The sequence below is a fragment of the Gekko japonicus genome, unplaced genomic scaffold, assembly GCF_001447785.1.
Source record: "Gekko japonicus isolate JY-2015 unplaced genomic scaffold, Gekko_japonicus_V1.1 scaffold3359, whole genome shotgun sequence".
In the NCBI taxonomy this organism is placed as follows: Eukaryota; Metazoa; Chordata; class Lepidosauria; order Squamata; family Gekkonidae; genus Gekko; species Gekko japonicus.
Genome location: NW_015176549.1, coordinates 103579 through 126826, shown reverse-complemented (window position 1 = coordinate 126826; position 23248 = coordinate 103579). Strand labels below are relative to the sequence as shown.

The 23248-nt window shown below is 49.4% G+C and overlaps 1 protein-coding gene across 3 annotated transcripts in view; it reads left to right on the top strand.

Moving 5' to 3' along the window:
* PTP4A3 (protein tyrosine phosphatase type IVA, member 3) overlaps positions 1-23248 on the top strand; it is an 80375-nt gene that overhangs the window by 29231 nt on the left and 27896 nt on the right. Inside the window, exons 1-2 of one of the 3 annotated variants that reach the window (XM_015427470.1) lie at positions 6257-6380; positions 21060-21854. In XM_015427470.1, the coding sequence (XP_015282956.1) occupies positions 21750-21854 (105 nt within the window). In that variant the 5' untranslated portion in view covers positions 6257-6380; positions 21060-21749. Of the gene's footprint in view, positions 1-6256; positions 6381-7737; positions 7999-21059; positions 21855-23248 lie in introns of those variants that run through there. The other 2 variants (XM_015427471.1, XM_015427472.1) reach the window with 2 other exon arrangements.

Here is a 23248-nt window from a genome sequence, read left to right as displayed (position 1 = left end):
CCCCTGTCCTGTCCTGTGGTCTCGACAAGGTTGGGAATCCCATTCTGGTGTATGTCTCCATGTTCTCTATCTGTCTCGTGTATAATGTAAAGTAACCCCATGCGCATAACTTAAGATCCACATGCGCATCGTTCCTTCCCTGAAACCGGTGTCGGCATTACTGAGCGTATCTCTGCTCCGTATCCTCTGTATGTGCAGTTTGCAGTGGCTTCCTGGTAAACGGGGCACACGGCGAGTATGTGTGATTCCCTCACGTGGCAATCCACATCTAGACTGGTTGAGCTCTTCCCTCCCTGCTCAGAAGTGTTTTCCTTGTAGGAAATTAGGCACGTTTTCGACTGCTCGGGTGTGGTTGCGCTTGCTCTTCTTCTGTGTGTGTCTCTGCTCATTAAGAAAAGAAGAAGCCTGTTTTTAGAACACCAGGTCATCGGGGAAGGGCTGTGGCTCGATGGCTGAGCATCTGCTCGGCATGTAGAAGGTTCCAGGTTCAGTCCCCGGCATCTCCAGTTAAAAAGGACCGGGCGGTCAGTGATGCGAGAGACCTCTGCCTGAGACCCTGGAGAGCCGCTACCAGCCTGAGTCGGCAATACTGACTTTGATGTGCCAAGGGTCTGATTCAGTGTAAAGCCGCTTCATGTGTGTTTATGTGTGTACCGGCTCGCAGCTAACTCTGTGTAAGCAAAAAGAAAGGGATGAACCTGATGTCCATCCGATGTCGGCTGCTGCTCTTCAGTAAGTTTGGTGTAGGGAGAGCCAGTTTGGTGTAGTGGTTAAGTTCGCGGACTCTAATCTGGGAGAACCGGGTTTGATTCCCCACTCCTCCATTTGCAGCTGCTGGATGACCTTGGGCAAGCCGTAGTTCTGATAAGAGCTGTCCTTGAAAAAGAGCAGTTTCTTTCAAGAGCTCTCTCAGTCCCACCTACCTCACAGGGTGTCTGTTGTGGGGAGGGGAAGGGAAAGGAGTCTGTAAGCCGCTCTGAGACACCTCTGGGTAGTGAAGGGCGGGGTATAAATCCAATCTCTTCTTCTTCTTCTTCTTCTTCTTGATGTGAGGATCCCGTATTTTTGACTAACATTTGTTCAAAAATACAGAACGCTTAGTTCCTCAGGGCTGTGTTTGTTCGTCCAAGAGGCTGTAATTGCTACAGTGATTCCCTCAATTAAAAATATTTTTTTCTTCACATATTTAGGCCGTGTGCGTATGTGTGTGTGTCTGTGTTAATTGCCATCTTGTCTCTTCCAGCTTATGGCAAACCTATGAATTAATGTCCTCCAAAACATCCTATTATTAACAGCCTGTCTCAGGTCTTCCAAACAGAGGGCCATGGCTCCCCTTTCTTGAGTCAATCCATCTCCGGTTGGGTTGTCTTCTTTTCCTGTTGCCTTCACCTTTTCCTAGAATTGTTGTCTTTTCCCATGACTTTCTGCCTTCTCATAGTGTGACCAAAGTACGATCGCCTCAGTTTAGTCATTTTAGCATCTAGGGAGAATACCAGTTTGATTTGACCTAGAACTCATTGATTTGTCTTTTTGGTGGTCCACGGTGTCCGTAAAACTTTCCTCCAACGCCACATTTCAAATTAACATTTACTGAGAATTATTTCCAGTGGAGCTTCTGTGTAGAATTGCAGACAAGAGTCAAAGCTTGGTGCCCTAAAGCCGTCTTTAGTTCATGTACGAGGTCAGGATCTAAAATCCACAGTCTTATAACAGCCTTTTCTGGCTGCCTTTTCAAGATGTAAAAGCAGGCAGCGTCAGGGCTGGTTAGTACAGTGGGTGTATAATAGCACCGTTTAATGAGGACCACACTTTGGATGGAGAAACCCTTTAATGGTGATTATTTTTTAATAAGCGTAATCAAAGTAGTGTTTTCTGACGGCATGGGAGAATTCACTTTGCATCCTCCTCCCTCATTAAATATATTTTTGCAAGTGTCCTTGCTTGAGAAGATAAGCAGTCGTTGAATTCCTTATTTTACCTCAGAGATGCCACCTCTGGTATGCAGTTCTGACCCGCTGAGGGGAGGCCCAGTAAAGAGGGAGGGACGTCGGTCGCCCTAGTTAAAAGCCTGGTGGAAGAGCTCCGTCTTGCAGGCCCTGCGGAACTTTAAAAGGTCCCACAGGGCCCTGATCTCGTATGGGAGCTTATTCCACCAGGTAGGAGCCAGGGCTGAAAAGGCGAGACGGACGTCCCTGAGGTCAGGGACCACCAGAAGATGTTGACTGGCAGATCGTAAAGGCCTTCTGTTTCTGATTCAAATGTCCCTGGAAAACCTACATCACTGTGTGGGTTTAAAATGCGCTAGATGATGGACCTTCAAGAAAATGTCAGTTTTCAACGGTTAAGGCAATGAATGGGATTACTGAGAACTGAAAGTGATGCGGCTAATACCATAATATTGTGAAAGCTGGTATGCTGGTTAGTGTCAGACTACAATCTAGATCTCCCACGGAAGTGTGCTGGCAGACCTTTGGCAAGTCACATACTCAGCCTGGCCTACCTAGCAGGGTTGTTGTGAGGCTAGAATGGAGAGGGGAGAACTATGTAAGCAGTTTTGGGTCCCTGTTAGGCAGAAAAGTGGGATATAAGAAGAGATTGGATTTATATTCCACCCTCTCAGAGCGGCTTACAAACTCCTTTCCCTTCCCCTCCCCACAACAGACACGCTGTTGAGGTAGGTGGGGCGGAGAGAGCTCTTTCGAGGACTGCCCTTGAGAGAACAGCTCTGAAAGAACTTGTGGCTGACCCAAAGTCACCCCAGCAGCTGCATGTGGAGGAGTGGGGAAATCAAATCCGGTTCTCCCAAATTAGAGTCCGCGCTCCTAACCACTACACCAAACTGGCAAAGTAAATACATCTATGGTGACCTTCCCGGCATACCGTAGATTGGCCCTTGTTGGAAACAGGGTGTTCACTGTGGGTAGAAATTTTTTTTTTGAGAGCCAGTGTGGCGTAGTGGTTAGGGCGTCGGTCTGGGATCCGGGAGACACAGGTTCAAATCCCCACCCGTGCCGCGGAAGCTTGCTGGGGGACCTTGGGCCGGTTACGTCCTCTCAGCCTAACCTACCTCACAGGGTTGTTACGAGGGCAAAAATGGAGAGGAGAACAAGGTAAACCCCTTTGGGTCCCCCATCGGGGAGAAAGAGGGGGTAAAAACGCAGTAAATAAACCGATTGGTCTGATCCGCTTGGGCTGCTCGTGCCTCACTGAAGCATGAGCCTGTCCGGGAAAGAAGTAACCCCCTCCTCCCCCTAGTTTGCTTGCTTTTTTAAAAAGCTGTTTTCTCAAAAACAAAAGCCAGATGCATCCACAGCAGATGCCAGGCAGGTGTCTGTTCTGAGAACGGAGTCCTCTCTGTTTTCGTCCAACAGTGAAGAGAGCTTCTCAGGGGACGTGTCTTTCAAAGCCCCCCTCACTCCGGCTGCATCCTGCATCCTGCCCGTTGCCTCAGGTCCTCCTGCGTTAATGTAATTTGGGGGCTATAAATACACCTCTAACCAGCCACCCTGGGTCCCGAGAGGAGGATACTGGGGACTACTCTTTAAAGGCCGCATCCTCCAAGAGAGGGGGGTAGTTTATCACACTGCCCTCGGCAGCGGGACAAAGGGATGAAAGACGTGTTTCTTTCTATTTCTTTGTTATCCCCAAAGTACACTTATAGGTATGGGTCAGTGTCCCGGTTTTGGGGAAAGCGGTGACTTGTACACTGAAGCCGTTGAGGAGGAGGAGGAGGAGACTGGATTTATACCCCACCCTTCACTCAGAGCGGCTTACAAACTCTTTACCCTTCCCCTCCCCACAACAGACCTACCCTGTGAGGTAGGTGGGGCTGGGAGAGCTCTGAGAGAACTGTCCTCGAGACAACAGCTCTGACAGAACTGTGGCTTGCCCAAGGTCATCCAGCAGCTGCAAGTGGAGGAGTGGGGAATCAAACCCGGTTCTCCCAGATTAGAGTCCGCGCACTTAACCACGACACCAAACTGGCTCCTACTGGTATCCTAACTGATTCCAGTTGGAGCCTGTCCCATGGTATCTCTGGTCTTTTGAAACAATTTTTATTTTATATAAGACCAAAAAAACACAAGCATACATACAGAGAAGAGGGAGTTCCATTTGCAACCTTATTTTGTCTGTTAAGTTACCTCATACATAAACAAGTTATATATTTTTTTCCACCTTGTGTTTTAAACTAAACCATTATTCATAACTAAAAAGAAAGCTGTAGCCCATATTTCCTTGTACTTCGGTTGTACGTCCATGTGTTCTATTTATTATACTCCTCCATCCATTTGAAAAACCCCGACCATGTATTCTCAAAGTCTCTTTCGTTTCGTCCTCTCAGAATTAAAGTTAGCTTGTCCATCTCTGCAGTTCCAAGTATTTTATTAATGAGGTCTTCTTCGGAAGGTGCTTCATTTTCCCTCCAGTATTTGGCATATAATATTTTTGCAGCTCTCACGTGTATAATAAGATAGGAATCTCGCTTTTTACTCAACGGCCCTTTATTAGGGTTGCCAGCTCTGGGTTGGGAAATTCCGGGAGATCTGGGGGTCGAGTCTGGAGAGGGTGGGGTTTGGGAGGAGAGAGACCTCAGCAGGGTATAATGCCTCAGAGTCATCGTTCCCCCCCACCACCCCAAGCATCCATTTTCCCCAGGTGAACCGATCTCCGTCGTCTGGAGATTCGCTGTAATTCTCAGAGATCTCCAGGCCCCACTTGGAGGTTAGATAAACACAGAAAACACCGCGTTGAAATAATAAACACAATATTCACATGCACTTATAGCTAAATATATTTGCTTTTTATACACAACAACCACTCTAGTGTATTGTAACACTTTCAAACGACAACATCACATTTCAAACACTTTCAAACTAAGTTATATAACATGAAGAGTCCAACTGTCTTCTTCCTGATGGAGGATAGATACCAATGTACAGTTCTTTGTACTGAACAATGCAGCAACCTATTGTACATTTCCCAAGTGATTTCCCAATGCTAGCAGGCAGCTTGTATTTCTCACTGTGATGATTCAGCTTAGCAAGCAAGCCTAGTAGATGTATTTTCCCATGAGGTGATTCAGCTAGCAAGCAGGCCAAGCAACACGCCTCCCGGGCATAACCTGCGTGTTTCGAACAAATCTTCTTCAGGCATGAATTTTCCTGGAACCACAGCTCTGAAGAAGATTTGTTCGAAACACGCAGGTTGGGTTTGAAAGTGTTTGAAATGTGATGTTGTCGTTTGAAAGTGTTTACAATACACTAGAGTTGATGTTGTGTGTAAAAAGCAAATATATTTAGCTATACATACATGTGAATATTGTGTTTATTATTTCAACGCGGTGTTTTCTGTGTTTATCTAACTTAGCCGTGCTCCCTGCGTGCTTGTTGTTATTCCCACTTGGAGGTTGGCTGGCAACCCTCCTCATTTAAGTTTACGGCAAACTGATTCATTACGTCTCTCGTGGGCTTTTATGCCGTCCTTCCGCCCCGATATTCAGGGCAGCATACATGATTTCCCCCTTGCCCATTTTTATCTTTGCAACAACCCTGCGAGGTAGGCGAGAGCAACTGACTAGACAACACTGACCTTGAGGGACCCAGTGGTCTGAGTCAGTATAACGCAGCTTCATGCAGAAGAAGAAAAAGAGAAGAGATCGGATTGGGCGGATTTATGCGCCGCCCTTCACTTGGAGTCTCCGAGCGGCTTACAATCTCCTTTCCCTTCCCCTCCTGACAACCTGCGAGGCAGGTGGAGCCGAGAGAGCGGCTCGTGAGAGAACTTGTGACTGACCCAGGGTCACGCCAGCAGCTGCGAGTGGAGGAGTGGGGAATCAAACCCGGTTCTCCCAGATGAGAGTCCGCGCACTTAACCACTACACCGAACTGGTATAGCCATTGAAAGGTCACCCAGTGAGGTTCATCCAAGGTCTCCCACACCGAAGACTGGCACTAACCCTCTGCCCTACACTGTCTGGCCATCTGAACAGTGCCCAATGAAATGCAGAGTTCCCCTAGGCAGAAGTCATGTGCCCATGGCCTGAGGGGGGGGAGTCTGTCCCTGCAAGTTTCACGCAGGGAAAAATCAGAGAGGGGAAAGTCAGTGGCCGGCAAGGATTTCCCCCCCCCCTCCCTTTGCCCTGCCTAGTTGGTTCCTTGTTTCAGTTTACTTATGCGCTTATGTTCTATTTTGAGTCTTTGGCCACGCGGTGCTAAGCAGCCCGTGACCCTGTCAAAGGTAAGAGTTGCAAAACAAGAGCTGCTGGGCAGATAACGCCGGCGGCTTCGCTGGCAGTGGGGGGAGGGGGCTGGACAGAGAAGCTAAAATCTGGCTGTTGGCGGTATTTTGTCACACCAGGGAGCCCATTTCTCAAGAAGGAGGTAAGCCTGCACATTATATCTTAAGCTATTGTCACTCGGAATGGGATCCGCAAGCCGTTTTTCTCTGGCAAAGAGAAGCAGGGGCTTGAACGAAGCTTGTGTTGGTGGTTTTCTTACTCTAGTGCTCTAGCTTTAGTATAGCAGAACGTTTCCCCTTGGAACCCAAGATGCCCTTTTTTGCAATTAGTTGCAAAGTTAGTTTGCTTGCTTACTTTCAGTGCACTGAAAGTATAGGAGGTGCTGGGTTCGAGTCCGGTAGCACCCGAGAGACCAACAAGATTGTCGGGAGTACAAACTTTCAACAGTCAAAGCTCCCTTCATCTGATACAAATCGGAATGGAGATCTCTGAGTCCTTGTATCCCAGTCAGAAGGTGGGAGAGGGGTGTTGCAAAGAAGGAACGCAGGATGCAGAGGTATGATGAACATAGTAATCAGCTTAATTAAAGCAGAGGGGAAATGCTGAGGGGCAGAAAATTAGCCTCTGTCTCTGAGATAAGAATCCTGTGTGTCCCTGTTCAGCCCGGTGGGGTGGGGGGTTCCATTGTTCCGAACTTGTGAATGAATACGAATTCAGCCGTCCAACATTGTAATCTCCCCTTGAAGCTTCTCGGTTTGAGGACTCAAATTGTAAGGCAGTTGATTTTGATTAACTATGTAAACACCTTTTGAACTCACATAAGTAGCTTGTTTAGAGTGTTGCTGTTTGTAGAGAGAAAGCATGTTGAAAACTTCCAAGCAGTGCTCAAAAGAAGAGGGGGCACATTTTGGAGCGCCAAGCAGACCTCGGCAATACATTTGTCCAATTTTATAATCTTAATAATCGGTTCGCTAAACTATCCCACAATCAAAGATTTCTCTGTGTCATCAGGAACAAACATCTCTGCGGCCCCACATGTTTACTAGCTGGAGAGCTTAGAAGGAAAACAGTTGTTTTCTGGGTTGCTGCCCAATAACACCGTGTGGCATTGGCCACGGGAGACTAGAGGCACACCTCCGTGCACCCCTCGCATTGCCCGATCTCAGCCACCCAAGCCAACATATGGTGCTGGCAGCGATCCCACCAAGTTTCCGACTTGGCGTGTTTTGAGTCCACGGATGTGTGTCTCAGCTCAGCAGTTTTCTGGGCTGGAAAGGAGAGGAAATTGTTGGTGACGAATGCCCTGCACGGCCAGCCCTTCTGCAGGAAGGATATGCAAACCTGATGTTTTGCCTCTGGCTTATTCGTGCTGTGTCGCGAGCGTCGGTGTTCTCATTCGCTGCTGGCGCTGGAGGGGGTGCACACACGCAGGCGTGTGCTCGCGTATCCCGGTTCTCTCGTCGTGCACAGCCGGGCGACCGGCAACATCTGTGGGCGCCTCCTTTCAAAAGGAGAAGCAGAGACCAGGGGAGGAGAAATGTCTCTTAGAAAGCAGGTGAAGCATCTCCGTACCGAGCGAAGGTGACGGTGGAATATTTCAAGCCTCTCTCAGTTGGAGGCGGAAACTGCCTGCAGTTCACATTGCGAGGCTTGTCGAAGTCGGTTCTACGGATCTCGAGCCCTGTTGGTTATTCCGAAATAGAAATGTGACTTTGCTTTTTAACCAGGCGTTGTGTTTTGGGGGATTCCGAACTGAAAAGGTGAGTATGGCGCTTCTGCCGCTGTCCGTATTATGTGTTCGCTCACATTCGGTGTGTTTTGTTCCGCCTGGTGGCTGGTTGCTGTGGAAATATGCATCTGCGAATTCCCTACCGACGTGAGAGTTTTCCCAAAGTGAATACGTCGTACCAAAAAGAGCTTGATTTTTAGACGGCTTTTCACAGCTCTAGGAAGCTCACTTTTTTTTTAAGCTTTTATCGTTGCTCTTCCTCCTCGGAGTTCGGGGGTGGGATATATCAGCTGGATTTGCATGCAGTAGCACCTTAGTAAAGGTTTCCCTGGCTCGAAAGCCAGTCGAATCTGACTCTAGGGTTGTGGTGCTCATCTTCGTTTCCAAGCCGAAGAGCCAGAGCTGTCTGAAGACGTTTCCGTGGTCATGTGGCCAGCGCCAAGGTGCACGGAACGCTGTAACCTTCCCACCGAAGCGGTCCCTATTTATCTACTTGCAATTTCTTGCTTTTGAACTGCTAGGTTGGCAGGAGCTGGAACCAGAGATGGGCGCTCACTCCGTCATGAGGCACTTGGGTCTAGATTTGGGGGGGGGTATGAGCTGGGATGCCAGCCTCCAGGTGGGACCCGGGGAACCCCTGGAATTGCAGTTCATCTCCAGACTACAGAGATCAGTTCCCCCAGAGAAAATGGATCCTTTGGAGGCAACGCTCCCTCTAAGCCGTGGCATCTTGTGAGCAAAACGTCTGCTTTGCGAGCTGCTGGCATTAAAGTTGTGAGCGAGCAGTTTGGCTGCTGCATAAATCAGTTTGCTCTGGAGCCATCCTCCCTGAGCTAAGACAAAAAATGTGTGAGCCGGAGGCTTAAAAAACGGTGAGCTCGCTCACACGAACTCAGCTTAGAGGGAACACTGCTTGGGGGGTGGGCTCTAGGGCATTTTACCCTACTGAGGCCCATGTCCTCCCCAAGCTCCCCCCTCCCCAAGATCTCCAAGAGTTTCCCAACCTGGACCTGGCAACCCACCTACCGCCCTGCAGGTGGCCAGGGGAGGACCCGGCAACACTCCGTGTGAGCTTTTGAGAGTCAAAAACACCCTTTGTCAGACACCTGATGAACTTTGACTCTCAAAGGCTTATATCCTGGAGAAAGCGTGTTGGTCTCTTGGGTGCTACTGCCCTGACCTGGATAGGCCAAGCCAGCCTGATCTTCTCAGAACCCGGAAGCTCTGCAGGGTCAGCCCTCGTTAGTACTTGGATGGGAGACCACCAAGGAAGTCCAGAGTCACGACACAGAAGCAGGCAATGGCAAAGCCACCCCTGAACGCCTCTTGCCTCGAAAACACCAGGGGGGGGTCGCCATTTGTCCGCTACGACGTGACAGCACAAAAAAGAAAGGCGCTACTGGGCCCGACTGTAGCTGTTCTACTCCGGGCAAACGTGCCTACCCTCCAAAATTATCTGCTAGCTCACACTAACTCAACTTAGAGGGAACACTGGTCACGACACAGAAGCAGGCAATGGCAAAGCCACCCCTGAACGTCTCTTAGCTCGAAAACACCAGGGGGGTCGCCATTCGTCCGCTACAACGTGACAGCACAAAAAAAGAAAGGTGCTACTGGACCCGACTGTAGCTGTTCTACTCCGAGCAAACGTGCCTACCCTCCAAAATTATCTTCAGGCGGCATGTGTGGTCCCTAACCCAGTTTGGTGTAGTGGTTCAGAGCGGCAGACTCTGATCTGGAGCACTGGGTTTGATTCCCCACTCCTCCACTTGCAGCCAGCTGGGTGACCTTGGGTCAGTCACAGCTCTCTCAGAGCTGTTCTCTCAGAGCTTTCTCAGCCCCACCTACCTCACGGAGTGTTTGTTGTGAGGTGAGGAAGGGAAGGTCATTGTAAGCCACTCTGAGTGAAGGGCGGGGTGTAAATCCAATCTCTTCTTCTTCGTCTACTTCTTCAGTAGAGCCAGTTTGGTGTAATGAAGTGCGTGGACTCTAATCTGGGAGAACCGGGTTTGATTCCCCACTCCTCCACTTGCAGCCAGCTGGGTGACCTTGGGTCAGTCACAGCTCTCTCAGAGCTGTTCTCTCAGAGCTTTCTCAGCCCCACCTACCTCACGGAGTGTTTGTTGTGAGGTGAGGAAGGGAAGGTCATTGTAAGCCACTCTGAGTGAAGGGCGGGGTGTAAATCCAATCTCTTCTTCTTCGTCTACTTCTTCAGTAGAGCCAGTTTGGTGTAATGAAGTGTGCGGACTCTAATCTGGGAGAACCGGGTTTGATTCCCCACTCCTCCACTTGCACCTGGCTGGATGACCTTGGGCAAGCCGTAGTTCTGATAAGAGCTGTTCTTGAAAAAGAGCCGTTTCTGTCAGAGCTCTCTCAGCCCCACCTACCTCACGGAGTGTTTGTTGTGAGGTGAGGAAGGGAAGGTCATTGTAAGCCACTCTGAGTGAAGGGCGGGGTGTAAATCCAATCTCTTCTTCTTCTCTTCTTCTTCTTCCTTTTAATTTCTCTCACTTATCCGTGGTTGCGTGTGAATGTATTTGTTCATTCCTAATTTGGCTGGTCCGTCTGGCCGGCATGCAGCAATCCATGTGCTCCGTGCCGAATCCTGTGGGCTTGCCTGACAAGTTTAGTCAGATTGCACTATTTTGGAGGGAGGGATAGGAATTCGGACAAGAATTTGGCCTGAGCTAACAAGCAGCAGGAGGGCCCGGCTTGGGGTCATTAGGAAGCCATGTGGGGGGGAGAGAGAGCAGGAAACTCCACGGTCACACCTATTTTGGGCAGCCGGAGGCTTCTGCTGTCAACCGGCCTCCTGTAATCTCTGGGCGTCCCTTAACTGTTGCCAGCCACATTTATTCTCGTCCAGAGGAAGAGCAACTTTTAGCATACTGGAGGAAGGGAGGAGACAGAGATCGATGAGACCGTTGTCAGGAAGCCTCGTTTTGCAAAGGGCCAAAACCGGGCCTCTCGGCTAGTTTCGTCTCCCAAGAAAACAGCACACATCAGCGCTGCCCTTGGAAACGGTTTCATCTGGTTCTCGTTGCCGGCTCCCTTCCCAGGGAAAGCAGGGTGCCTTGTATTAGAGTCAGGACTCTAGGTCAAAGGACCGCCATCCCAGTTTTATTAAAATAAGTGAAACCATATCCATATGGAGTTTTAACAGGGCTGCTGAGAGCAAAACCGTAGCCAGAAACATGCGCTCCGAGGCAGGCAGCCAATGGCCTCCCTTCGCAGTTCTGCAGACTGGTCACAGAAAGTTCCTTGGGATGACTGCCACGCATGCCCCCGGTCACCTGGATCCGCTCTGAGTTGTTATTAAGAGGAGAGGGCTGGATTCAGCTGGCAGTGGGCTGTTGCTTATAGAAACAGGAGACAAAGTAATGGTGGCACTGACCCTCAGGATTCATAAGCAAAGGTCGTCCATCTCTTCCCATCTATAAAATGCAAACTGCAGGCTTGTGCCGCCTCGATTTGCCTTGGGAGCCGTGCAGGAAATGGAGAGCGTGTTTTTAACCCTTCTCCCTCCTCTTGGCTTTGCTGTTTGAAGCCTAAACTCCGCTTTTTTTTCCATTCGCATTTCAAAGGAGGAGATAAGAAAGTTACTAATAAAGCAGGGAGCCCGTTTTTTTAGTCGCACCGTTGCTGGGAGGTTCTTTGAGTGGCCCGAGGCAAATTGAGGCTGCCCGAGGCTGCGTTTTGCAGACACACCAGAAGGTGGGTTTTGCCTCACCTTTTCGAGCCCTGAGAGAGTGAGACTGAAGGATTGGCGGGGGGTGGGTGGGACAGAATCTATTAATTATAAGAACGTAAGAAGAGCCCTGCTGGATCAGACCCGTGGTCCATCTAGTCCAGTATCCTGTCTCACGCAGTGGCCAACCAGTTCCTCCGCAGGTCCAAAAACTGGTTGTAGAAGTCAAGAATTCTTCATTCCGGTTCTCAGGCTAAGTGTTGTGAAGTTATGACAGTAGTCTCAGGTGGGTAGCCGTGTTGGTCTCAAGTAGAAGAACAAGATTAAGAACATAAGAACATAAGAGATGCCAATGTTGGATCAGGCCAAAGGCCCATCCAGTCCAACACTCTGTGTCACACAGTGGCCAGAAATACCAGGTGCCATCAGGAGGTCCACCAGTGGGGCCAGGACATTAGAAGCCCTCCCACTGTTAACCCCCCCCCCAAGCACCAAGAAGACAGAGCATCACTTGCCCCAGAGCCCCTATCTATACCTTGTGGCTAATAGCCACTGATGGACCTCTGCTCCATATGCTTATCTAATTCCCTTTTGAAGCCGTCCATGCTTGTAGCCGCCACCACTTCCTGTGGCAGTGAATTCCATGTGTTAATCACTCTATTCAAGTCTAGTGTTGATTCAAGTCTAGTAGCACCTTAAAGGTCAAGAAGATTTGGGGAGTGTGATCTTTCAAGCATTGACGATTCCTTTGTCAGATGACATTGAGAGTCCTTGGGTTCCTTCTGTTCTTTAGTCTCATTTCAGTCATTGCTGTTCACATGTTGCACTACTGGCTAGCCAGAGGCTGATGATGGTGAAGACAAGAACTCGTGGGCACTCAGTGAAGTGGTCTTCGCAGCTGCCAGAGGCTGATGATGGTGAATATAAGAACTCGTGGGCACTCAGTGAAATTGCTGAGCAGTTGGGTTAGAACGGATAAAAGGAAGCACTTCTTCACCCAAAGAGGGATTAACACATGGAATTCACTGCCACAGGAGGTGGCGGCGGCTACAAGCATGGACGGCTTCAAGAAGGGATTGGATAAGCATATGGAGCAGAGGTCCATCAGTGGCTATTAGCCACAAGGTATAGATGGGAACTCTCAGTCTGGGGCAACAGTGGGAGGGCTTCTAGTGTCCTGGCCCCACTACTGGACCTCCTGATGGCACCTGGTATTTTTGGCCACTGTGTGACACGGAGTGTTGGACTGGATGGGCCATTGGCCTGATCCAACGTTGGCTTCTCTTGTGTTCTTAACATGTGGGCCGTACAGTGATCTGGAAATCTGTAACCTGTGCTGGTGTCACCTGCAGTGTCGTTTCTGGGGAAGGAAAGTCCACATCCCAGTTTTCCAGGCTCCTTAAGCACCCCTCTGTTTGTGGGACACAGCAATATGACTGAGAACAGCTTTGATTTTGGCTGGGGTAAAGCCTAGAAAAGGCCTGGGATTCTAGCAAAGGTGAGTTTGTATGGATTTTAGGGGCGTGCGATTTTGTTTAATTTGTATGTTTCTGTTCGGGTCTATTCGGCCCGAAAAAAATTCGGTATTTCCGAAAAATCCTGGGTTCTAATATCAGTATGGTATTCAGATCTGGGATTTTTCAGGAATCCCGTATTTTGGGGGGTCCATTAGACCCAAGAAGAAAAATACTGGTTAAAAAAAAAAAGCCAGCCCGATCCTGGGGCTGGCTTAGTTTCTCCTGCAGAGACCTCCCCGCCCCATGCAGATCTGGCTGGGATGGCTTCTCCTGCAGCACAGTTTAAGCAGTACTGCAGACGAACCTGGCCCCAGGCTCTGTTGTGCCGTGGCCAGCAGATTTCTCCCTGTGGCACAGCATCTTCTGGGGCTGGCTTCTCGTGCAGCCCGGTTTAAACCACGCTGCACAAGAAGCCAAGCCAACATGAACAGTCTGCTCCCTCCTAACACAGCTAATCCTCGGGCTGTCTTCTTTAGTCCCTTTAAAGTTTAAAGGGACTGCAGTAGAAGCCTGACAAATAGCTGAGAGCCAGGAGCTATCTGTTCCTGCCTCTCCGCTGTTTTCAGATCTACCATTAATTACAAAATATATGCGAGATTTTCTCGGGAATTTTTTTTCAGTTTTCCCAAGAAAACCCAGATACATTTGGGAAGCCAAAATATACCCGAAAAATGCCAATAAGGTATTTTTGGGGGGTATATTTTCAGCTCGGGTTGATCTGAATGCCTGATGGGTTTTCACGAACAACCAGCAGAGGTTTCAGATTTCCCAACACCGCCAAAAGTGCTTCCTTTCAGTGTCAGCAGTTCAAACATTCTGCTGGGAGTGAATCGTGAAGGTGTCAAGTGCTTGGAAACTGGAGTGATGGACATCGGCCATAAACTGAAGGTTTTCCCCACAGATTTGTAATTGAGCAGCTCTGTGCAGAGGCAAATGGGAAGCAAGAAGGGTCAATGCCAGTTATAAAGATGACAGGTTTTTTTTTCAGCAGCTGCTGATTTAGGCGAGCGAAAATAGAATTATAGAGTTGGAAGGGACCTCCGGGGTCATCTAGTCCAAACCCTGCACAATGCAGAAAATTCACAAATACCTCACCCCACACACACACACACACACCCAGTGACTCCTGCTCCATGCCCAGTAGATGACCAAAAATACCTCCAGAATCTCCAGCCAAACTGGCCTGGAGGAAAATTGCTTCCTGACCCCAAGGTGGCAATCAGCATTTCTCTGGGCATGTAAGAAAGGGCCACAAGAACGTAAGCACTGATGCAACCCTTCCTGCCCTCCCTCTCATGATCCGCCTAAGTTCACATGTAAACAAAACCCTACTCACCCGCCACACCCCCAGTTGTAGAAACCCCACAGAACAAAAGAAGAATCTCTCTTCTGCTTCAGAAGGGAGGCGATAATGCAGTGAGCGTGGCCATTGAAGGTGGAGACAGATAGAGGGGTGTGCAGCCAACCCTGAGAGTTCAGTTAAACTTCAAAAGGTAAAGGTTCCCTTGCTCGAAAGCCAGTCGAATCCGACTCTAGGGTTGCGGTGCTCATCTCCATTTCAAAGCCAAAGAGCCAGCGCTGTCTGAAGACGTTTCCGTGGTCATGCGGCCAGCATGACTAAACACCAAGGCGCATGGAACGCTGTTACCTTCCCACCGAAGTGGTACCTATTTATCTACTTGCAATTTCTTGCTTTCGAACTGCTAGGTTGGCAGGAGCTGGAGCTAGAGACGGGAGCTCACTCCGTCATGCGGCACCCAGGTCTCGAACTGCTGAACTACCGACCTTCCAGAGCCTGCAGTTCAGCGTCTTAACCACTTGAGCCACCGCAGCTCCTCAGTTAAACTTACTCCTAAGTAAATGAGCTTTGGTCTTGTCCCTGATTTATCGCTTATTAGTGTAGAGTCAGTTTCGACTGGCTTTCGAGCAAGGGAAACCTGTACCTTTTACTTTAGCGTGAGTGGAAGGACAGGCACAGAGGGAGCAGATTTAAAGGGGGTGATTCCATGCCAGGACAAGCACTGAGAGATGTTCTGTTGTAGCTCTCTTGGTTGGCCTTTGGTGGCCCCGGGGTTGGTGGCTTGGCTGAGAAAAGCACCTGCAGTTCCTTGAGATATTGTGTAGTCCAGGATCCATTCATGCTATCAAATGGATTACATTGGCCACAAGGGCTAGGAAAACCCGGTTGTTAGGACCCTCCAGGTGTGTGAAAATGACCCATGGTTCACTGGTAGTCCACCTGCTTTTTCTGGCAGAGGGTCCCCCCACTTCACTCCCCAGCACCTCCATATCAGGTTCTAGGAAAGACCTTTCTCTGCCTGAGGCCCTAGATCAGGAGTGTCGAACTCATTTGTTATGAGGGCCGGATCTGACATAAAGCTCTAATCTTTGAGATGTCCTGGAGTACTGGTGTTGTGCCGGAAGACCGGAAAAGAGCAAATGTTGTCCCAATCTTCAAGAAGGTAAAAAAGACAGACCCGGGAAATTACAGGCCTGTCAGCTTGACATCAATACCTGGGAAAATTCTAGAGCAGATTATTAAACGTTCTGTCTGTGAGCACCTTGAACCCCTGCAGAGTGCAGGGGGATGGACTAGATGAGCTGCAAGGTCCCTTCCATCTCTAACATTCTATGATTCTATGAAATTAGACCTTGTTGGGCCAGGCCATGTGTGTCATAAAATGTAATGCCAGGTAGCAGATATATAAACTTTATAAAGGACACAAACACAAAGGGTGTTTTTTTTACTTAAAATAAAAACATTAGCACACTTGCGATATTTTTGTTTAATTCACAGTGTCTGATAACTGACACCTCTTGCTCTGAATCATTGCATTAAAATGTCTGTGTTGTTGCAATCTTGAGTATGCTGATTGCTCCCTGTTCAGGTGTGTAAGCTGCAAACCTACAATGACGCAGCAGCAGCAGAACTGGAAGAAGAAGCAGACGACAGCCAGTTCCACTGCGGGCCTGAGAGAAGCCCTTCGGGGGCCTGATGTGCCCCCCGGCCCGCATGTTTGACACCCCTGCCCTAGAGAGCTGTTGCCAAGCAGAGTAACTTAATACCGAGCTATATGGTCTGCTAAATAAGCCAGCTTCATTATGTTACAGTTTCTTCCAGCCTTTTCTCGGTGTCGTGCTATCCCTCAATTCCTGACCCCTTCTTCAGGTGTTTTATATCAGAGCTTGGTCCACCATGGTCAGCATTGTCTACATGTTTGACACCCCTGCCCTAGAGAGCTGTTGCCAAGCAGAGTAACTTAATACCGAGCTATATGGTCTGATAAATAAGCCAGCTTCATTATGTTACAGTTTCTTCCAGCCTTTTTTCGGTGCCGTGCTATCCCTCAATGCCTGACCCCTTCTTCAGTTGTGTTTTATATCAGAGCCTTAGTCTGCCACGGTCAGCATTGTCTACTCAGACTGGCAGCAGCTCTCCAGGGTCTCAGGCTGAGGTCTTTCACATCACCTCCTGCCCGGTCCTTTAACAGGAGACACTGGGGATTGAACCAGGGACCTTCTGCATGTCAAGCAGAGGCTCTGCCACTGAGCCACAGCCCCCTCTTTACAGCTCTCCAGGGTCTCAGGCAGAGGTCTTTCACATCACCTCCTGCCCGGTCCTTTAACAGGAGACACTGGGGATTGAACCAGGGACCTTCTGCATGCCAAGCAGAGGCTCTACCACTGAGCCACAACCCCTCTTTACAGCTCTCCAGGGTCTCAGGCAGAGGTCTTTCACATCACCTTCTGTCCGGTCTTTTTAACTGGAGATGCTGGGGATTGAACTTGGGACCTTCTGCATGCCAAGCAGACGCTCTGCCACTGAGCCACAGCCTCCTCTTTACAGCTCTCCGGGGTCTCAGGCAGAGGGCTTTCACATCACCTTCTGTCTGGTCCTTTTAACTGGAGATGCTGGGGATTGAACTTGGGACCTTCTGCATGCCAAGCAGACGCTCTGCCACTGAGCCACAGCCTCCTCTTTACAGCTCTCCGGGGTCTCAGGCAGAGGGCTTTCACATCACCTTCTGTCTGGTCCTTTTAACTGGAGATGCTGGGGATTGAACTTGGGACCTTCTGCATGCCAAGCAGAGCCTCTACCACTGAGCCACAGCCTCTCCCCTTCCCAGAACCTAGCTCAGTCTTGGCTAGTTAAGGGGGTGCAAAAGAGCAACTCTCACCGCGATGAATAAAACCTTACCAAAAGCATACCTGTGTCCAATGCATGCATCCGAGTTCATAATTTTGATGTCCAGGTTTCCACCATATACTGGAGGATCTCGCCGCTATATGCCTAATTTTTTAAAACTAAAATCCTCGCAATAATAAATTGTAACGCAGTGGCTTCCTCCTCCTCCCCTGTCTCCGCATTGTGACCTCATTGCCTCCCTTATTGTGACAGTCGTTTTGTCGGGGCCACTTCGAGCTACTGGTGGCCAGCTCTTTTAAAACCATCCTCTGTTGAAGAAGGGAGGAGAGAAAGGTACCGGAATCGGAGGCATATGTGGTACACTCTGCAGCACTTTACGTGGGAAGTCAAGGTGGCCGCCATTTTGTTTTGTGTTGTTCTGTGGCCCAGGGTGCCCAGGCTCGTCAGATTTCGGAAGCTAAGCAGGGTCAGCCCTGGTTATTAGTTGGATGGGAGACCGCCGAGGAAGTCCAGGGTTGCCACGCAGAGGCAGGCGGTGGCAAAACCGAATGTCTCTCGCTTTGAAAACCCTACGGGGTGGCCATAAGTTGACCAAGCCGTCTTACAAAGTCTTTAACACCAGCTTCAGGTGACTTGTTCCATGTTTACTTCCTCTGTTCTGGTGTTGTGTCAGGTAGGAACTGCTAAGGTGGAAAATTCAGCCAGGGTGCAGAACCCTTGACAACAAGGTCAGTTCTGTTGTTAGTGGAAGTTTCGGTTCAAGATGCCAGTCTTCGTTGTTGTTTTTTAAAATAATTCAGCAATATTCTTTTCCTAATTTAACTGCCTCTCATTCTGCTCCCGTGGCAACGTCTCTGGTACTATGAGGGCTAGAACTTTGGAGAGCCAGTTTGGTGTAGCGCAGACTCTAATCTGGGAGATCCGGATTTGATTCCCTACTCCTCCACATATAGCTGCTGGTGTGACCTTGGGTCAGTCACAAGTTCTCTCAGAGCTTTTCTCTCAAGGGCAGTTCTTGGGAGAGCTCTCTCGGCCTCACCTACTTCACAGGGTGTCTGTTGCGGGGAGGGAAAGGAGATTGTAAGCCGCTCTGAGACCCCTTCGGGTAGTGAAGGGCGGGGTCTAAATCCAATCTCTTTTCTTCTCTCTTTGGAGATATATAGATGTATGGCTAGATAGACAGACAGACAGACAGATTGACTGGCCTGCCAAGGAAGTCTACGATTGCTGTGCAGACGCAGGCAATGTCTCTTGCTTTGAAAACCCTACATCCGGGGCCCTCAACCTTTTTAAGCCGGTGGGCACCTTTGGAGTCCTGCTCCATGTTCCCTCTAAGCTGAGTCAGTGTGAGCCTCCGACTCACACATTTTTTTGTCTCAGCTCAGGAAAGGTGGCTCCAGAGCAAACTAATTTATGCAGCAGCCAAATCGCCCGCTCACCGCTTTAATGCCAGTAGCTCACAGAGTAGAATGTTTGCTCGCAAGACTCCAGCGCTCAGTGGGAGCGTGGGTCCCGATACGGCACGGTGGGCTGCGATGCGAAGCCGGCCACTGAGCGGTTGCCGCCTCTCGCTTCCGTTCACACAGTGAAGATTCTACCAGAGCAACATATTTAACATCTGCCCAACCACACTGAGGAACCCTGACCTGTCGCGTTGCCATAAGTCGGCTGCAACTTGACAGCATTTTCCACCACAGGCTGTTTATTCATAAGAAAGAGAGCCAGTTTGGTGTAGTGGTTAAGTGCGCAGACTCTAATCTGGGAGAGCCGGGTTTGATTCCCCACTCCTCCACTTGCACCTGCTGATGTGACCTTGGGTCAGTCACAAGTTCTGTCAGAGCTGTCCTTGAAAAAGAGCAGTTTCTGTCAAGAGCTCTCTCGGCCCCACCCACCTCACAGGGTGTCTGTTGTGGGGAGGGGGAGGGAAAGGAGTTTGTAAGCCGCTCTGAGACTCCAAGTGAAGGGCGGGGTATAAATCCAATCTCCTCTTCTTCTTCTTCTGTGCAGAGCTTCCGATATAAACTGCTTTTTGTAGGCTCATGTAAGAGCTACGTTTGTTGTGGTGGTTAGGAGTGCGGTCTCTAATCTGGGAGAGCCGGGTTTGAGTCCCTACTCCTCCCCGTGCATCTGCTGGTGTGACCTTGGGTCAATCACAAGTTCTTTCAGGGCTGTTCTCTCAAGGGCAGTTCTTGAAAGAGCTCTCTCAGCCCCACCTACCTCACAGGCAGTGTTCCCTCTAAGCTGAGTTAGTGTGAGCTAGCTCACAGTTGTTTAGCCTGCGGCGCAGACATTTTTCGTCTTAGCTCACGAAGGATGGCTCCAGAGCAAACTGATTTATGCAGTAGCCAAATTGCTCGTTCACAACTTTACTGCCAGTAGCTCACGAGACTCCGCAGCTTAGAGGGAGCATTGCTCACGGGGTGTCTGTTGTGGGGAGGGGAAGGGAAAGGAGATTGTGAGCCACTCTGAGACTCCTTTGGGTAGTGAAGAGTGGGGTATAAATCCAATCTCCTCCTTTTCTTTCTCCTCCTTCTTTACCCTTCGGTGCAGCTTTTTGATCTTAAGACGTGGCAAATGGGGTTCAGTGTGGCCAAGTGCAAAGTGATGCACATTGAAGCCAAAAATCCTAACTATAAATACACGTTGATGGGGTCCGAACTGGCAGAGACTGACGAAGAGAGAGATCTCGGAGTCGTAGTAGATAACTCAATGAAAATGTCGAGACAGTGTACGACTGCAATCAAAAAGGCCAATGCTATGCTGGGGATTATTAGGAAGGGAATTGAAAACAGATCAGCCAGTATCATAATGCCCCTATAAAAATCAATGGTGTGACCTCATTTGGAGTACTGTGTACAGTTCTGGTCACCACCCCTTAAAAAGGATATTATAGCTTTGGGAAAAGTGCATAAAAGGGCAACTCGAATGATAAAAGGGTTGGAACACTTTCCCCATGAAGAAAGGTTAAAGCGCTTAGGGCTCTTTAGCATGGAGAATCGACGGCTGAGGGGTGACATGATTGAGGTTTATAAGATTATGCATGGGAAAGAAGAACTTTTCTCCCTTTCTCACAATACGAGAACTCGTGCGCACTCAATGAAATTGCTGAGCTGTCGGGTTAGAACAGATAAAAGGAAGTCCTTCTTCACCCAAAGAGTGGTTAACACATGGAATTCACTGCTGCAGGAGGTGGTGGCAGCTACAAGCATGGATGGCTTCAAGAGGGAATTAGATAAGCATATGGAGCAGAGGCCCATCAGTGGCTATTAGCCACAAGGTATAGAGAGGAACTCTGGGACAAGTGATGCTCTGTGTTCTTGGTGCTTGGGGGGGGGGGCAAGAGTGGGAGGGCTTCTAGTGTCCTGGCCCCACTGGTGGACCTCCTGATGGCACCTGGTATTTTTGGCCACTGTGTGACAGAGTGTTGGACTGGGTTGGCCATTGGCCTGATCCAACGTCGGCTTCTCTTATGTTCTTATGTTCTTGGGAGAGGGGCCTGTGGCTCAGTGGAAGAGCCTCTGCTATGCAGGCAGGAAGTCCCAGGTTCAATCTCCGGTCAAAGTGACCAAGCAGGAGATGATGGGAAACCCCTCTGCCTGAGACCTTGGAGTGCTGCTGACCTTGGTCAAATCTGAGTAGACAATGCTGGCCTTGGCCAAACCCACGGTCTGGTTCAGTATAAAGCCGCTTCCCGCCGTCACCCGCTGACCAGCGTTTCTCTCCTCTCTCTCTTCTTTCAGATTGTCTTGCATGCTGATCCGCTGTGGATTTATGGAGGGGCTCGGGCGAACCTTTGAGCACTGCCACGCACAACATCCCGCCCGCTGAACCCAGGACGCCGACGCCCCGCCCTCACCTGGCACTAAGCCTCCGGGCTTAACCATTCAGATCTCCCGTGCATGGCTCTTGAAGCCGAGGGAGGACTTTTCCTGGCTGCCGCCCCAGCCTGACCTGCACCGGGCTTCCATCACTGCCCCCAAATATTTCACATATCCAGATGGGGTAACGTGACGGCACCGGAGGGGACGCCAGCTGGTACAACCGAATGCAGAGGCCTTTCCAGAGAGGGGAGAGCAAAGAAGGGAAGCCGGACGCCGCCAAGGGACGACTGCTCTAAAATTGCACACGCAAAGGAAATTGACACTACAAAAGGATTTTTTTTTTTAAGTATTATTCGGAATTCAAGCACAGGGTTCCTTTTCTTTCTTGTTGGATAATTTAGAGAATCCGACAAACCCTCCCCCCAAAACATCTGGGAATATTTGCACAACCTTGATTTTAGTGAGGGAGAAGCATTTTGCCAAACGCTTGGGAATTTTGTTTTCCTTCTTTTTGTCCTGCAAATTGTTTTTGTTTTGGGGTTTTTTGGTGTTTTTTTTCATTTTGGGGTGTTCTTGGCCCAGCCCCCAATCTCACGTTTATTTTTCACCATGGCCCGAATGAATCGGCCCGCACCTGTGGAGGTCTGCTACAAGAACATGAGGTTCCTGATCACTCACAACCCAACCAATGCGACGCTCAACACCTTCATCGAGGTAAGCCAAGAGAGGTCAACTGGCAGAAGGCTTTGTTGGGTGGTAAAGTTTGTGATAGTTAAATTTAAACAGGATTTTCATATTTATTTATTTTTTTAAATAGTGGGGTGTTTTTTTTTAAGCTGATGAGAATTTTGAGGCGAAAATTTACGCAGTCATATCTGGTGAGGGGAGAGTTTACCATCAGTCTTACTTGGCCAATGTTTCTTACACAGGTGTTCCCACATGGCTGGTTTTATATTGTGTTTGGTGGCATAAGCACACAGCGGAATGAGTTGCCAACAGGTTCTACCCTGAAAAGATTTTTGAAAGAATTGAATGAACCCGATCTACTCCGGCAAACCCCTATAAGAGTGTAATCTAGAAATCATTCAGCACTCCTTGGCAGACCCAGAGAGAGGCCTAGCATCGCAGGCCCAAAGAGAGGCCTAGCATCGCAGGTCCGAAGAGAGGCCTAGCTCAATGATGGTGAGAGAAAAATAAAAATAGCGACGTCACCAGAGTTCCCTCTAAGCTGAGTTAGTGTGAGCTAGCTCACAGTTTTTTAGCCTCCGGCTCACACATTTTTGTCTTAGCTCAGGAAGGAGGGCTCCAGAGCAGGCTAATTTATGCAGTAGCCAAATTGCTCACTCGCAACTTTAATGCCAGCAGCTCACAAAGTAGAATTTTTGCTCACAAGACTCCTCAGCTTAGAGGGAACATTGGACGTCACCAACATCACTATGTCACTTCCGAGCTTCCAGCAATTCCTGAAAGTTATCCTCTGTCCCTAACAGGATTTTCCCAGAAGGGGCATAGCGACGTTGCCAACATCATCACAGCTCTCCCGCTAGTTGCTAGGTTCTAATCCACCCAAACTCCATAAGAGTATATTGCATCTTCTGGAAAGGGTTCCGCAGTCCATGGCAGGCCTGAAGAGAGGCCTAGCTAGGCCTGCCAGCCCTGTCGCCTGCCACCACTCAGAGCAGTAGCGGGGGGGGGGGATGAAAATCTTGTGACATTGCTACATTTAAACCCGTAAGTGAGCTCAAGTAGCTCTAGGAATTGCCAGAAACTCTAAAACCATTAGAGTTTCTGGCAGGGCTTTTTTTGTAGAAAAAGCCCAGCAGGAACATTAGCATAATAGGCCACACCCAACAACAGAAACTCATTAGCATATTAGGCCACCGCCCTATGCCTTTCCTTGTCTTGCCTGGGCACCCTGCGGCTGTGGGGAGCCCAGGCAAGCCGGCCCTTAGAGGGGAGGGGAGGCAGTTTAAAGTGCCTTCCCTTGGCTTGCCTGGGTGCCCCGCAGCTGCAGGGAGCGTGGGCAAGCCCCCCCTTAAAGTGAAGGGAAGGCAAACTGCCTTCCCTTGGCTTGCCTGGGCACCCTTGGAGGGGAGGGGAGGCACAAG